The sequence below is a fragment of the Oncorhynchus nerka genome, linkage group LG20 (genome assembly GCF_034236695.1).
Source record: "Oncorhynchus nerka isolate Pitt River linkage group LG20, Oner_Uvic_2.0, whole genome shotgun sequence".
In the NCBI taxonomy this organism is placed as follows: Eukaryota; Metazoa; Chordata; class Actinopteri; order Salmoniformes; family Salmonidae; genus Oncorhynchus; species Oncorhynchus nerka.
In genome coordinates, this window is record NC_088415.1 from 86,283,100 (window position 1) to 86,297,533 (window position 14,434).

At 43.2% G+C, this 14,434-nt stretch overlaps 2 protein-coding genes across 3 annotated transcripts in view; both read left to right on the forward strand.

Annotated features, from left to right (window-relative positions):
• The first annotated feature begins 2,187 nt into the window (after window positions 1–2,187).
• On the forward strand, window positions 2,188–4,902 carry LOC115119482 (doublesex- and mab-3-related transcription factor 1-like). Its single transcript, XM_029648305.2, has 4 exons — window positions 2,188–2,855; window positions 3,177–3,439; window positions 3,679–3,814; window positions 4,381–4,902. Exons 1-4 carry the CDS (start codon window positions 2,297–2,299, stop codon window positions 4,455–4,457), a joined length of 1,035 nt encoding a protein of 344 aa, XP_029504165.1. The 5' UTR covers window positions 2,188–2,296; the 3' UTR covers window positions 4,458–4,902.
• Window positions 4,903–5,793: 891 nt separating this feature from the next.
• Window positions 5,794–14,434, forward strand: part of cfap57 (cilia and flagella associated protein 57) — a 38,342-nt gene continuing 29,701 nt past the window's right edge. For both annotated transcript variants that reach the window (XR_003861993.2, XM_029648303.2), the window contains exons 1-7: window positions 5,794–5,921; window positions 6,098–6,298; window positions 7,591–7,904; window positions 8,518–8,777; window positions 9,604–9,787; window positions 9,898–10,050; window positions 13,866–14,005. Coding sequence is in view for 1 of the 2 variants with exons in the window: in XM_029648303.2 (XP_029504163.1) it covers window positions 6,142–6,298; window positions 7,591–7,904; window positions 8,518–8,777; window positions 9,604–9,787; window positions 9,898–10,050; window positions 13,866–14,005 (1,208 nt within the window). In the remaining variant the exon portion in view is untranslated. The remainder of the gene's footprint in view (window positions 5,922–6,097; window positions 6,299–7,590; window positions 7,905–8,517; window positions 8,778–9,603; window positions 9,788–9,897; window positions 10,051–13,865; window positions 14,006–14,434) is intronic.

The following is a 14,434-nucleotide window of genomic DNA, read 5'->3' on the forward strand; positions in this document are numbered from 1 at the left end:
GATCCAATGGGGTAGCGGAATCCTCCTCCGACCAGGCGGGAATGGGGTAAATGATCCGAGTGAGTAACTGAAGACAGAACAAACGGAGGTAAGTTTAAGGCACGCAATACGTAAAAAACAACAAAACAAATTCTATCCAACTTGAGGCTGATACTGTGGCACAACATACTGTTCATGGCTAACGATCCGGCAGGGAATGGATGTCAGGTCAGAGCTTTTGAAGGGGAGAGGTGATGATCAGGACAGGTGTGCAGATTACTGATGGGATACAGGTGCGGGTGAACATCGATCTCCCAACAAGCTAATTCGCCCGGCAACCAGACAGGGTGCGTTCCAGGACACCGGAAACACACTCCAGGACAGAAACACAGGCAAACACAGACTCAGGAAGCGGGATTCGTGACACAATTGAGTACTTATTCCACCACTGCTTGAAATGACACATCTGTCTAGTGCCATACAGACACTCTGGGAGCTTCATGACTGGGGAGGCTAGAGCTATAACAACACTAGTCTCTTCCAATACCAGTCTCTTTCCACAGCCTATACCAATGCTAGTCTCTTCCGACAGCCTATACCAATGTCTGTCTCTTCCCACAGCCTATACCAATGTCTGTCTCTTCCCACAGCCTATACCAATGCTAGTCTCTTCCGACAGCCTATACCAATGCCTCTCTTCCGACAGCCTATACCAATGCCTCTCTTCCGACAGCCTATACCAATGCTGTGAGAGTTGACGGTGGCGGGGCTGTCTCGGCTGAGTTGAAAACTGGTTGATCTGCATCTGTCACTTTATATCCAGTCAATGATGTCATTTCCAGAGAACACCATGGACCCTGTTAGAATACTCTGAGATGCATCCATCCTTCCTTCCTTCCTTCCTTTAAATGATCACTGTTCTGACATTGGATAACTGGTGAAAGCTACTGAATGTCACGGAAAGAATACTATTGGAACAGGACCCCGTTTACAGTAAGTATCCTGAACCTCATCATTCCCCTTTAACACAACTGTTGTTTTGAGTTTGGATGCACTGCAGTATTGTAATTATACTCCTGTGTTTTTACAGAACATTGTCATGTTGTATTGTCATGAATCAGTAGCAGCAGCATCCTTGCAACACAGTGCAGTATAATCTACGTTTAGGCCTTTCTAGGGAGTTTTCCTAGCCACCGTGCTTCTACACCTGCATTGCTTGCTGTTTGGGGTTTTAGGCTGGGTTTCTGTACAGCACTTTGAGATATCAGCTGATGTACGAAGGGCTATATAAATAAATTTGATCTTCCCATTAAGTCCACATGTAGACTGAGCCCCGGTTGGCTATTCATGTAATGTATAAAGCATAGTGTTTGCATGTACGCGCCACAGTCGCTGCTACCTTACAAGCACTGTTCTGTACTTTTCAATCACTCACACTTGGATACTATTCAGTGGTTTCGGGATTGTCTCACGCTGTCTCCGCCCAGAACCTCAGAGCCAGGAGGCTGGTGTACATCTGAACTGACTGATGTAGCGTGACACAGTGGTGCACTGTGCAGCCGAGCATAGACAGCCTAATGGCAGCGGAGTGACACCATCATAAATCACAACCTCTTCTCCCCCATCACCTTGGCAACACATACAACCAGACACTAGCAAGCATACACTTTATAAAGATTAACGTTTTATGTTGAAGACGCCTCATTATTAGGCAATTAGTAGTCTATTTTATGGTTGACAAATGGGATGTGTGGTGTAACTTTTCATATCCTTAGTATAAGAATGTTATACTCTGTGTGCTCAGATTTCTTTTTAAAATTTTATATAGTTTATATTTATTTGAAGAAAAATCGCCATTTCTGCTGGTATTTCAAATACAATTAAAACATGTCTAAATGATTAATACATCTTACAAATAATAGTGCTACTTACAGTATAGTGTTAAATATAGTGTTTTACATTTAATTCCACATTGATAAGACATTGCGTGCAAAACCAGCATGCATGAGCCTATTCTGAAACTCTAAATTACATTTGTTTTTTTTTTTTACAATTAATTGACGACGCTCCTGTGAACAACGTTTGTAAACTATTCCCACGCCCAAATAGATACAAGGTTTCACGTCACGTGGCACCGCCGCATTAAAGTGTGTTGTTCCTGAGTGAAACCCCTCTTGACTGAAAGCTCATGATCGTGACAAGCATAGCTAGCAACACAATCAGTAGGAAAATTAAGCCATTTGGGGGGGTTAACTTTCGCTTTGACTTGTAGGCCTTCTTGATCGCCGGATAACTAGCTAGCTAAGTATAATTAATCATGTCAAATGTTTACAAACCGCAAAAAAGTCCACGAAACCCAAAGTGTGCCAGATGCAGAAATCATGGATTCATTGTTCAACTCAAGGGACATTCGGGACAGTGTCAATTTCTTAAATGCAATTGTTGGAAATGTTCTCTGATTGCAGAGAGAACGAAAATAATGGCATTTCAAAGACGGATCAAGAAAACTAACAAAGAAGAATCAGCACTTAATTTGACTTGGTCAAGGCCCAGTGATACACCGGTTGATGGCACTTTGAGCGGCCGGGTGGAAAACGCACATCTGCCTGACACATCTGGAGTGATGTTTCCTGGCCCCGGAACACGTACAGAGGCAGTCATCAAGATGCCACCACAACGGGTTGAAGAGGCATACGGTAGGACCTATGCGGAGATGGAGGTCCCCGACAAGTCTGCCAAAGATGGCAATGGCCCATGGATCACTCATGAACCGCAGAGAAAGTCCACCCCTGGAGGTGGTGATCATGGCGGTGAAGACGGTGGTTACGGGGCGCCTTGGAGTGGGATTCAGGATGCTTCTTCAGCGATGAGTCGAAGTAAGTGGATCAATCTTTTGTTGAATACATTCATTTAACATGCATGTTTTTTGTAGCGCTAGCTAACGTTACATTCTTGAAAAACATAATAAATAACATTTTAAAAAACGATATATATTTTAATATTGTTGATAAACCTTGTTAACTGGGTAGCTAACATGGTTAGGTTGCTATTGAATTTCAGAGCTCTAATTTCGCGCCTTTTTATTCTCTTGTTGGGATGAGTTTCAGTGTTTGTGATTATGTAGCCTACACATAATGCTGTATGTACAAACTCGCATTTACATTTTTTCTTTCTTTCTTTACTTCGCATCCACAAAGGCGGCCCACATTTCCCCAGCGACTATGTTATAGCGGAGGTTGGCGGCCAGAGAGACATGTACTCTGGAGAAATGGTGGCCATGCAGTTCCCCTTTAAGTTCTTCTCAGGCTACCCGAATGCCTACGCAGCTTGCCCAGCCATTCTGGTGAACATGCCGCTGCCACCACCAGGGCCTTTCAAGGTCGGAAATGGTCCAATGTGTTTCCCACACTTTCCAGCACCTGGCCCGATGCACTACCCTCCTGAGGCAGGTCCTATAAACGTAAGACCAAAATGCATTAGAATTTAAAATATATATAATGAAGTAGTAAATGTGCTGTCAAAATGGGCTTTACACTTTGAGGACATTACATTATACCTATGACCTGACAGATGAATATATATTTTTTGCGATCCATACTATGGCCATGACAGTGTATAGCTATTTTGGTGAAAATTAACCCTGACAAAATGGATGGAAGCCCGTTTGCTTATATGTGAATGTGTATGGTTTGCACCCAGGGTGGCAGAGTGCCATTCTTTGCCCCTCACCCCCCTGGCAGTGACATTCGTCCTGGAAGTTACCTGGAGGAGCTGGTTCTGAGGTCGCATCCGTCACCACAGCCTTCTCTACCTAAGGACAGAGAACATGGAACAAGTACGTGTGTTTTGTGGCTGTTGCCGGCAATCATACTGTGTTAGTGGATAATGTATAATGTCATAGAGACCACTTGCTCTGCCACTGAGGCCTCAATGCTGCAGAGGATGTAACAACTGATAATGTTAGAACAGTGGGACATTAAGAGACCGGTCGAAATTGTATTATATTTCTCACTTTCTTATATATATTATACAGTCAAACACAACCTTAGTTCATACCATCTACTTCTACATTCTCTGACGGCTCCTGAGTGGCGCAGCGGTCTAAAGCACTGTATCTCAGTGCTAGAGGCGTCGCTACAGACATTGGTTCAATTCCAGGCTGTATTACAACCGGCCATGATTGGGGCTCTCATAGGGCAGCACGCAATTGGCCCAGCGTTGTCCGGGTTTGGACAGGGTAGCCCGTCATTGTAAATAAGAATGTGTTCTTAAACTGGTTTGCCTATTTTAAATAAAAGTTAAATAAAATAAATGCATTCTCTGACCACACTTGGTGTTAACTGAGGTAGACAACTCGATTGGCTCACAATGTCGCCCTGTCTTTCCTTTCTCCTACTACAGGTGGACATCCCCATAGCAACCAAGGGTCAGAGAGCAGCTCACTGGAAAATGCCTCCTCTTCCCAGAACACTGTGTGAGGGCGAAGGTCATGTGGTTAGCATCCTAACATCATATATCCACTTGAGAAAAATCATATTTACCCTTTCTGTTGTGCAATTATACAGCACCAAAGACTTAGCTAAGTCACTGTTGACATTTTTACCTTGTTACACCTTGTAGTTCATTATGCACAGGGGTTTCAATTCTCATTGTACACACAATAACAACCATTGGATAAAAGAACAACAACACAACAATAATCTGCTATCATTTCTGGGGGTGACATTTTTTTCTTTTTACAGAAGCTATTTTTGTTTAATTATTTAATTAATAATTTTTAACAGTCATATTTATAGCAGTTTGTGATAGTCAAATATAATCTCATATTTGTTAAAAAAAAACTAAAAAGATTTGCCTTGTCATTTCTTGTCTTGTCTTTATCAGGAACATTGTTTTCTTCCTCATTCAGTTAATGAGTCAGTTCAGTTGTATTATATTCACAGCCATGTTGCGGTTGTTCATGAAATAAAATATATATAACAAAAAAACCAATGCTGTTGTCATTACGTGTTCCTAAACAGCTGGTTTCGTGGAAAAGGCCTGTGTGATTTGATGCCGGTTTCTTTAGTGTAAAGCACATATAGGAAGAGGTTCTCTTTGTAAAGCCTCTCTGGGTGCTTCATGGGAGTCAGTTGACTGTCAGACCAGTCAAACTCAACACGTCCAATTTCTTTTGTATTACAGTGACTCTTGGACCAGGAGAAAATCTATATGGATTCAATGTCGAATGGCAAAAACAGGAACACAGTGTCATTGCTAATATCACATTTGTACATAAGGAATAGCTTATAGTTTTAAGATTGCGTTATACTTTTAGCCTGATCTTATTGCTCTCAGTATTTCTTAAATGTTGATCCAAATTCAGACAAGCATTACATTACACCAACCTTCACACGGGGAATATTGAATATAAGGAAGTCACCATTTTTTTTATTGATTCATTATATTTTTTTCCAGACGTCAAACAGCCAGTGGGTGGATAAGCTAATTTACAACAGACATTATGCATACATGAATATTAATACAGTCTTGTGTCACAGATGAGTGTTGGGAGTTTAAAAACCACCACAGATCAATGGATTAATTTTGAGCATAAAATTGTCTTACAGTGTTACAGTAATGTGTAATGAAAAATGACTCTTGATGTTGATATTAAAATGATAAGTAGTACTTGGATATGATTTAAATGCCAAAGCCAATCGCATCTGGAGAAGGTTCAGTATTTGGCGCCATCCAATGGTCCAGCGTTGCGCGTCATTCTCCATGGTTGCTATGGTATCGCTCAGGCTTCACGTATCCTTGGTAACCAAACACACTAGAGGAACACGTCCGCTCTAGAAAACATGATGCACAAAAACTTTTTTTTTTTAGAAAGACAGATTCACATATTTAAACTTGACAACTAATATTAATTTCTTTGCAAAGTTTCAACTACGGATCAGGTTAGTGTCAATGCCCGAGAGTGTGTTGTATCTGTATTTCTAGACAGTTAGCTTGAATTGCAAACATAACTTGCTCAGCTATAACGCTAACTGCTAACGTTAGCAAGCTAATTTAGCCTGGCTGTATGTTTGCAATCCGTGACTGGTTAGCAAAATTTGTGTGCTTTGTCTTACAGACATTAGAACAGTTGGTTTTAATAACGGGTTACCGGATTGAACAATGGCGTCGGTTGTAGCCCAGTGTCACTACATCTTCGGTTTGCGGACAGGAGTAATAAATAATATTTGCTACTTCGATGAGCAGACGGTCATCTTCCCATGCGGAAACAACTGTGTACGCTACAACATTGACCAGAGATGGCAGAGGTTCATTCCAGGTAGTTGCTCCCAAATGATAACAGTATACATTTTTAGCTAGTTATACTTATTTTCTCTTGCAGTGTACATATGCGTTTCGTTAGCTAGCTAAGTTTATTGGAAAAGGATGTGTTCTCAATCAACTTGTCTGGTTAACCCTCCTGTTGTGTTCGTTTCATATGAATTAATTCTGTGTTCCCGGTCCAAAAAGACCGCTCCCATTTATAGCTGATTATAAATCCACAATAATACATATATTATCACCTAATGTTGTTAGATCTTTTTTTTATCAGCTTAAGTTCTGAACATGACACGTTTTTATCTTCTATTCGCTATTTATGGCCTGTAGCCCTAATTGACCTGAGCTCATACAACTCGTTTTTGAGTAAGAAAAAAGTCATAATGTATGGATTATTTTGACTATCAAATACTCAGATAAAATATTTTGTGTTATTTATCACAGACTACTTTGTGTCAAAGTTTAACAAGGATTCTCTCCTCACCAGTGTCATGATCAAGAGCCTCACGTTTTTTAATGTTTTATTTCACCAGGTAGGCCAGTTGAGCCAAGATAAAGCAAAGCAGTGCGACACAAACAACAACACGGAGTTACACATAAACAAACGTACAGTCAATAAACACAATAGAAAAAAAGTCTATATACAGTGTGTTCAAATGGCGTGAGGAGGTAAGGGAATAAATAGGCCATAGTAGCGAAGTAATTACAATTTAGCAAATGAACACGCAAGGCCTCAAAAAAGCTTTATATACCAGAGCCGAGAAAAGTTCTATATATTATTGAAACAATGTTTGTGAGAATGCTAACAGGTGTGGTTCCAGTGGGGGAAAGATTCTATTAGGGAAAGGTCCCTGTGGGGGTTGCGATGGAAGCCAAGAAGGGGAGTGATGTGTGTGTGTTCAAACACACATCCATGTGGGGGTCTGGGAATCCATTTTATACACTAATTGTAGTCTCACCCATTCATTTCTAAAGACCGGTCATTTTTGACCGGGAACACCACAGGTGTACAAAAGTTAAATAAAACACCCAACATTTTATGAAAATCATCCAAATGAATTTTGTGTGTTTAGATGTCCAGTGTGGACAAAGTCATGGAACCTTATGACAATCAGATTAAATGAAGTACATTTTTCAGAGAGAAAACTGGAACACAGCAGGAGGGTTAAGTAAAGGTATACTTCATTAAATGAAAATGACAAAAACCGAAACCTCATGTACAACATTAGGTGTTTGTCCCAAATGGCATCCTATTCCCTATGTAGTGCACTACCCCTCCATTTTTCCTCAAAGGCACAGAGAAAAGCCAGGGCATGCAGGCCCTGGCCATCAGCGCCAACCGCCGCTACCTGGCCGTGTCAGAGCGTGGTGAGAAGGGCACCATCACCGTGTACGACCTGCAGCACGAGCAGAGCCGGAAGAGGAAGGTGCTCAGTGGGGGAGAGGTCCCCGTGCTGGAATTTGTCTCCATGGCCTTCTCCCCCGACTCCAAGTACCTGATAGGGCAGGCAGGAGCCCCCGACTGGACCCTGTTCTACTGGATGTGGGAGAAGCAGAAGGTCATGGCCTCAGTGAAGACGACAGGGTCCACCAACCCCATCAACCAGGTGGGTGTGACAGATATAGGCAGACCAGAGGAGAGAAGAGGGGGGAGAAGTGGGCCTCTAATTCATGATGGTATTTTATCCTGGTGAAATTAAAACAAAAGCAAAGTGTGACATTTTGAGGTACAGTTGTGGATGTATATATCTTGTGGACGCGAACACACACTGACACACACACCTTGCTTGACATGGGCAAGGAGCTCACCGGAGTATCGGCATCTCCGATTTACTACTGCTTGAGCTCCTGTTCCTCTCATAGAATATTAGCTCACAAGTGTTGTGGAGCTCCTCCACCTAAATAAACAGTACCGGCACCTATTTCAGTCCAAGTCAAGCACAGAGCATAAAGTACTCAACCACACACACTGAACAACTATATAGCAGCCTAGTGGTTAGAGCGTTGGGCCAGTAACTGAAAGGTTGCTAGATTGAATCCCCCGAGCTGACAAGGTAAAAGATCTGTCGTTCTGCTGCTGAATAAGGCAGTTAACCCACTGTTCCTAGGCCGCCATTGTAAATAAGAATGTGTTCTTAACTGACTTGTCTAGTTAAATAAAGGTCCAATAAATAAATACAAAAGACCTATCATCATCGTCTTCCACTTCATCACCCCCAGGTCAGCTTTAACCCGCAGGACAACACCCAGATCTGCGTGAGCGGCAATGGGGTCTTCAAGCTCTTCCGCTATGCTGAGGGCGCCCTGAAGCAGTCCAACTTCCTTAAGCTGGAGTCCCATAACTTCCTGTCGCACACCTGGATGTCCGAGGAGCGTGTCATAGCGGGGACAGAGACGGGCAGGCTGCTGGTGTTCGAGTCAGGTGACCTGCGCTGGGAGATGAGCGTCACCACCAAGCCTGCCACACAGGAGGCAGACAGGTCAGACAGGATGACGGATCAATCAGTCGATCAATCAATCAAACATTTTCGTCCTTCTATCCTCCACAGTCTGCATTCCATTGACCTCTTTACCACATCTATTACCAAAAATACATGAGCCACATCAGTTAGCATCATTTTGAATTGACATTCTACATTACCATGGCAATCCAGCATCATTTGATAGAACATTCTACATTACCATGGCAATCCAGCATCATTTGAATGAACATTCTACATTACCATTACAATCCAGCATCATTTGAATGAACATTCTACATTTACCATGGCAATCCAGCATCATTTGAATGAACATTCTACATTACCATGGCAATCCAGCATCAGTTGAATGAACATTCCAAAATACCATGGAAATTATTGCATCACAATAAGAGGAAGCCATTGAGAGTTTACTAGTCAAATTGCTTCCAAGCCCATTCTATTCATAAGGTTGGACTATTCTGATTTATCAAAGTGTTATGCAATGACAACGTAGTTATTTTTTTTTACAGCACTAGCAGCTCACTAGCAGCTATTTAGAATAATGTCTTTTTTTTGTCACTTAGCGGACGACTTAGGGTTAAGTGCTTTTCTCAAAGGGACATCGACTAGATTTTTTTTACCTAGTCGGATCAGGGATTTGAACCAGCAACCTTTCTGTTACTGGTGCAACGCTCTTAACTGCTAGGCTACCTGTCTGTAGAAATGCTTCCTGTAGGGGGAATCCTACCACACTTACCTCATTGACAATTGGACTGTCTGATCCTAATCATTAACACATTTAATTCTCAAATGGATAACAAATGACTGTCCTTTCACGGCACAGACAACTAGAGAGGAGAAAGCCAGAGGAGGTCAAGTCCGAGGGGGCAGCCCCAGCCCGTATGCCCAGAATCACAGCCATCACGTCCTACTCTAAGGGCTTTGCCTGCTCTGCCGGCCCAGGGACCGTGTGTCTGTTTGAGAAGACAGAGGAGAAGGACAACTACAGAAAGACTAGGGAGATCAGGGTAATGTCAATGTTTGGAGAACATGATAACTTGACTTCATAATGAACAGAACAGGAGGTGGTGGTCTCATTCATTTGAAATGTGTGTGTGTGTGTGTGTGTGTGTGTCAGATCCCGGCAGACCCGTGCAGCAACGAGCCGAGCCATGCGGAGCAGCAGGAGATGGTCACACTGTGTATCAGCCCGTCAGAGGAGACCCTGGTCACCAGTACAGACCGTGGTCAGCTCTACAGCATCACCCTGTCCTCTGCTGAGATGAGCAAGGTGAGCAGTGATATAGTGAAAATATAGGCCTAAATGTATAGTACAGGGGAGCTGGAGACCCCTTATGTTTTAGAAAATTAATCAGGAACCCAATTCATCAGAAACCCAACTCATAATCATAACTCGAGTGAGGTCAAAATAGCATACAAGGAGTTTTACTATGACTTTGGCAGTGCATCGCCGGAAGAACCACGTCTCTGGGAAGGACCATTTTCAAGGACCTCTTGGGATCAGAGAGAACATTTAGCAGTTTTCAGGATAATTTCCTGTAATTCTGCACATTTTGTCATGGGGAGGAGAGAGAACTCTGCCGTTTTAAAGCTTAAATTACAGTGCATTTATGTTTTAATTTTTTTTAAAGTATTTAAGTAACTGTCCAGTGTTTACAGATTTCTGTGAAATATGACCTATAATTAATGACAATATGAGTGATAGTTTTCTTTAAATTTTTTTTATAATTAAGTATTTTAAAAAGCTACTTTTCTGTGTTGGAATGGTGTGGGTGTACTTCAACAACAGAATGGTGTGGGTGTACTTCAACAACAGAATGGTGTGGGTGTACTTCAACAACAGAATGGTGTGGGTGTACCCCAACAACAGAATGGTGTGGGTGTACTTCAACAACAGAATGGTGTGGGTGTACTTCAACAACAGAATGGTGTGGGTGTACTTCAACAACAGAATGGTGTGGGTGTACCCCAACAACAGAATGGTGTGGGTGTACTTCAACAACAGAATGGTGTGGGTGTACTTCAACAACAGAATGGTGTGGGTGTACCCCAACAACAGAATGGTGTGGGTGTACCCCAACAACAGAATGGTGTGGGTGTACTTCAACAACAGAATGATGTGGGTGTACTTCAACAACAGAATGGTGTGGGTGTACTTCAACAACAGAATGGTGTGGGTGTACCCCAACAACAGAATGGTGTGGGTGTACTTCAACAACAGAATGGTGTGGGTGTACCCCAACAACAGAATGGTGTGGGTGTACTTCAACAACAGAATGGTGTGGGTGTACCCCAACAACAGAATGGTGTGGGTGTACTTCAACAACATAATGGTGTGGGTGTACTTCAACAACAGAATGGTGTGGGTGTACTTCAACAACAGAATGGTGTGGGTGTACCCCAACAACAGAATGGTGTGGGTGTACTTCAACAACAGAATGGTGTGGGTGTACCCCAACAACAGAATGGTGTGGGTGTACTTCAACAACAGAATGGTGTGGGTGTACTTCAACAACAGAATGGTGTGGGTGTACTTCAACAACAGAATGGTGTGGGTGTACTTCAACAACAGAATGGTGTGGGTGTACCCCAACAACAGAATGGTGTGGGTGTACTTCAACAACAGAATGGTGTGGGTGTACTTCAACAACAGAATGGTGTGGGTGTACTTCAACAACAGAATGGTGTGGGTGTACCCCAACAACAGAATGGTGTGGGTGTACCCCAACAACAGAATGGTGTGGGTGTACTTCAACAACAGAATGATGTGGGTGTACTTCAACAACAGAATGATGTGGGTGTACTTCAACAACAGAATGGTGTGGGTGTACCCCAACAACAGAATGGTGTGGGTGTACCCCAACAACAGAATGGTGTGGGTGTACCCCAACAACAGAATGATGTGGGTGTACTTCAACAACAGAATGGTGTGGGTGTACTTCAACAACAGAATGGTGTGGGTGTACCCCAACAACAGAATGGTGTGGGTGTACCCCAACAACAGAATGGTGTGGGTGTACCCCAACAACATAATGGTGTGGGTGTACCCCAACAACAGAATGGTGTGGGTGTACCCCAACAACAGAATGGTGTGGGTGTACTTCAACAACAGAATGGTGTGGGTGTACCCCAACAACAGAATGGTGTGGGTGTACTTCAACAACAGAATGGTGTGGGTGTACCCCAACAACAGAATGATGTGGGTGTACCCCAACAACAGAATGGTGTGGGTGTACTTCAACAACAGAATGGTGTGGGTGTACCCCAACAACAGAATGGTGTGGGTGTACTTCAACAACAGAATGGTGTGGGTGTACTTCAACAACAGAATGGTGTGGGTGTACCCCAACAACAGAATGGTGTGGGTGTACTTCAACAACAGAATGGTGTGGGTGTACTTCAACAACAGAATGGTGTGGGTGTACTTCAACAACAGAATGGTGTGGGTGTACCCCAACAACAGAACGGTGTGGGTGTACCCCAACAACAGAATGGTGTGGGTGTACCCCAACAACAGAATGATGTGGGTGTACCCCAACAACAGAATGGTGTGGGTGTACCCCAACAACAGAATGGTGTGGGTGTACTTCAACAACAGAATGATGTGGGTGTACTTCAACAACAGAATGGTGTGGGTGTACTTCAACAACAGAATGGTGTGGGTGTGTGGGTGTACTTCAACAACAGAATGGTGTGGGTGTACTTCAACAACAGAATGGTGTGGGTGTACTTCAACAACAGAATGGTGTTTGGGTATACCGGTCATAAAAAAATATTAATGCGAGTAGACTGCTGATTGGCCAGCTCAGCCAAGGCAGTATGAAATCCTAGCAATAATTTTTTAAATGGTCTGTTTGAGATACAAGTTTGAGGGAAAGGAGGCTGGTGGGAGGAGCTATAGGAGGACAGGCTCATAGTAATGGCTGGAAGGAAATTAATGCAACTGTATCAAACATATGGAAACTCCATTCCATTTATTCCATTCCAGCTATTATAATGAGCCCAACCTCCTAAAGCTCCTCCCCCCAGCCTTCTCTGCCTCCAACTTGAATCTCAAACAGAGCTAATCAGGATTGATTGTTTTATTTTGAGATCTGGCTGCAGACCCCACTTTGAGAACCCCTGGTATATGATATAGGCCATATTGATGTGTGCAAGGTGAACAGCTGCTATGACATTCTATGCTAAATCATGCTGGGCTCGCAGTTAGCAGGATTAGTCCCAGGTTAGGTCCAGGTTAGGTTAGGTCCAGGTTAGGTTAGGTCCAGGTTAGATTAGGTCCAGGTTAGGTTAGGTCCAGGTTAGATTAGGTCCAGGTTAGGTTAGGTCCAGGTTAGGTTAGGTCCAGGTTAGGTCCAGGTTAGGTTAGGTCCAGGTTAGATTAGGTCCAGGTTAGATTAGGTCCAGGTTAGGTTAGGTCCAGGTTAGATTAGGTCCAGGTTAGGTTAGGTCCAGGTTAGGTCCAGGTTAGATTAGGTCCAGGTTAGGTGAGGTCCAGGTTAGGTTAGGTCCAGGTTAGGTTAGGTCCAGGTTAGGTTAGGGCCAGGTTAGGTGAGGTCCAGGCTAGGTTAGGGCCAGGTTAGGTGAGGTCCAGGTTAGGTTAGGTCCAGGTTAGGTTAGGTTAGGGCCAGGTTAGGTTAGGTTAGGGCCAGGTTAGGTTAGGTCCAGGTTAGGTTAGGTCCAGGTTAGAGCCAGGTTAGGTCCAGGTTAGGTTAGGGCCAGGTTAGGTTAGGTTAGGTTAGGTGAGGGCCAGGTTCGGTGAGGTCCAGGTTAGGTTAGGTCCAGTTTAGGTTAGGGCCAGGTTAGGTTATGTTAGGTTAGGTCCAAATGCTCTTTTTCTTTATTTTGTTCTTCTATCCTACCTACTGTCATTCCTTCCTGAGGTATATTGACCATATTGGTCTCCCTTTAGACAATCCTTTCACCCGTAATGGGTACTTGTACACTCCTCCCCTTTCCATTTCAAATAATTGGATTGGTGTATGAAAGTAAGTTAACAAGTGCACACTTTGAGCAGAAGAGTAGAGAATTGGGATGTTGAAAGGCCTCTTGCACTAAGCTCAATTTCTCTGTGTTGTCCACCAGGGGGAGCAAGCCCACTTTGAGTTCCTGTCCCACTCGTTTCACTCCAACATCATCACAGGTCTGTCCATCTGCATCCGCAAGCCCCTTATCGCCACATGCTCCCTGGACCACTCCGTACGCATCTGGAACTTTGAGACCAAGTAAGAGATTATCTCTTTGCTTTTCAATGGGAAAAATTTTAATGGGAATTTTCAGTTCACTTCCTGAATTGACTGAATTGAAATGGAATCGACCCCAACTGTGTTATCCATCAGTGTACGTCTCTTGTCCCTAGATTATATATTTCAGCGGTTTTCATTCCATTCTATTCATACCGTAGGACAAAACCTGAGAATAGGGTGACCATATGTCCCAGATTTTGCGTGACAGTCCCGTGTTTTGGCCCATTGTCCTGCGTCCCGCAACCAAACAGTCATGTCCCGCATTTTATCAACAAATTAAAACACCAATAATTTACCAAAGAAGATATACAGTACCAGTCAAAAGTTTGGACACACCTACTCATTCAAAGGTTTTTCTTTATTCGTACTATTTTCTACATTGTAGAATAATAGTGAAGACATCAAAAC

What these genes read in the sequence shown, in the direction of transcription:
- LOC115119482 (XM_029648305.2), top strand. Translation starts at nt 2,297, where the DNA reads ATGTCAAATGTTTACAAACCGCAAAAAAGTCCACGAAACCCAAAGTGT. An exon ending in CTGAGGCAGGTCCTATAAAC is followed by an intron (nt 3,440 to 3,678) that starts GTAAGACCAAAA and finishes GTTTGCACCCAG; the next exon opens with GGTGGCAGAGTGCCATTCTT. An exon ending in GGACAGAGAACATGGAACAA is followed by an intron (nt 3,815 to 4,380) that starts GTACGTGTGTTT and finishes CTCCTACTACAG; the next exon opens with GTGGACATCCCCATAGCAAC.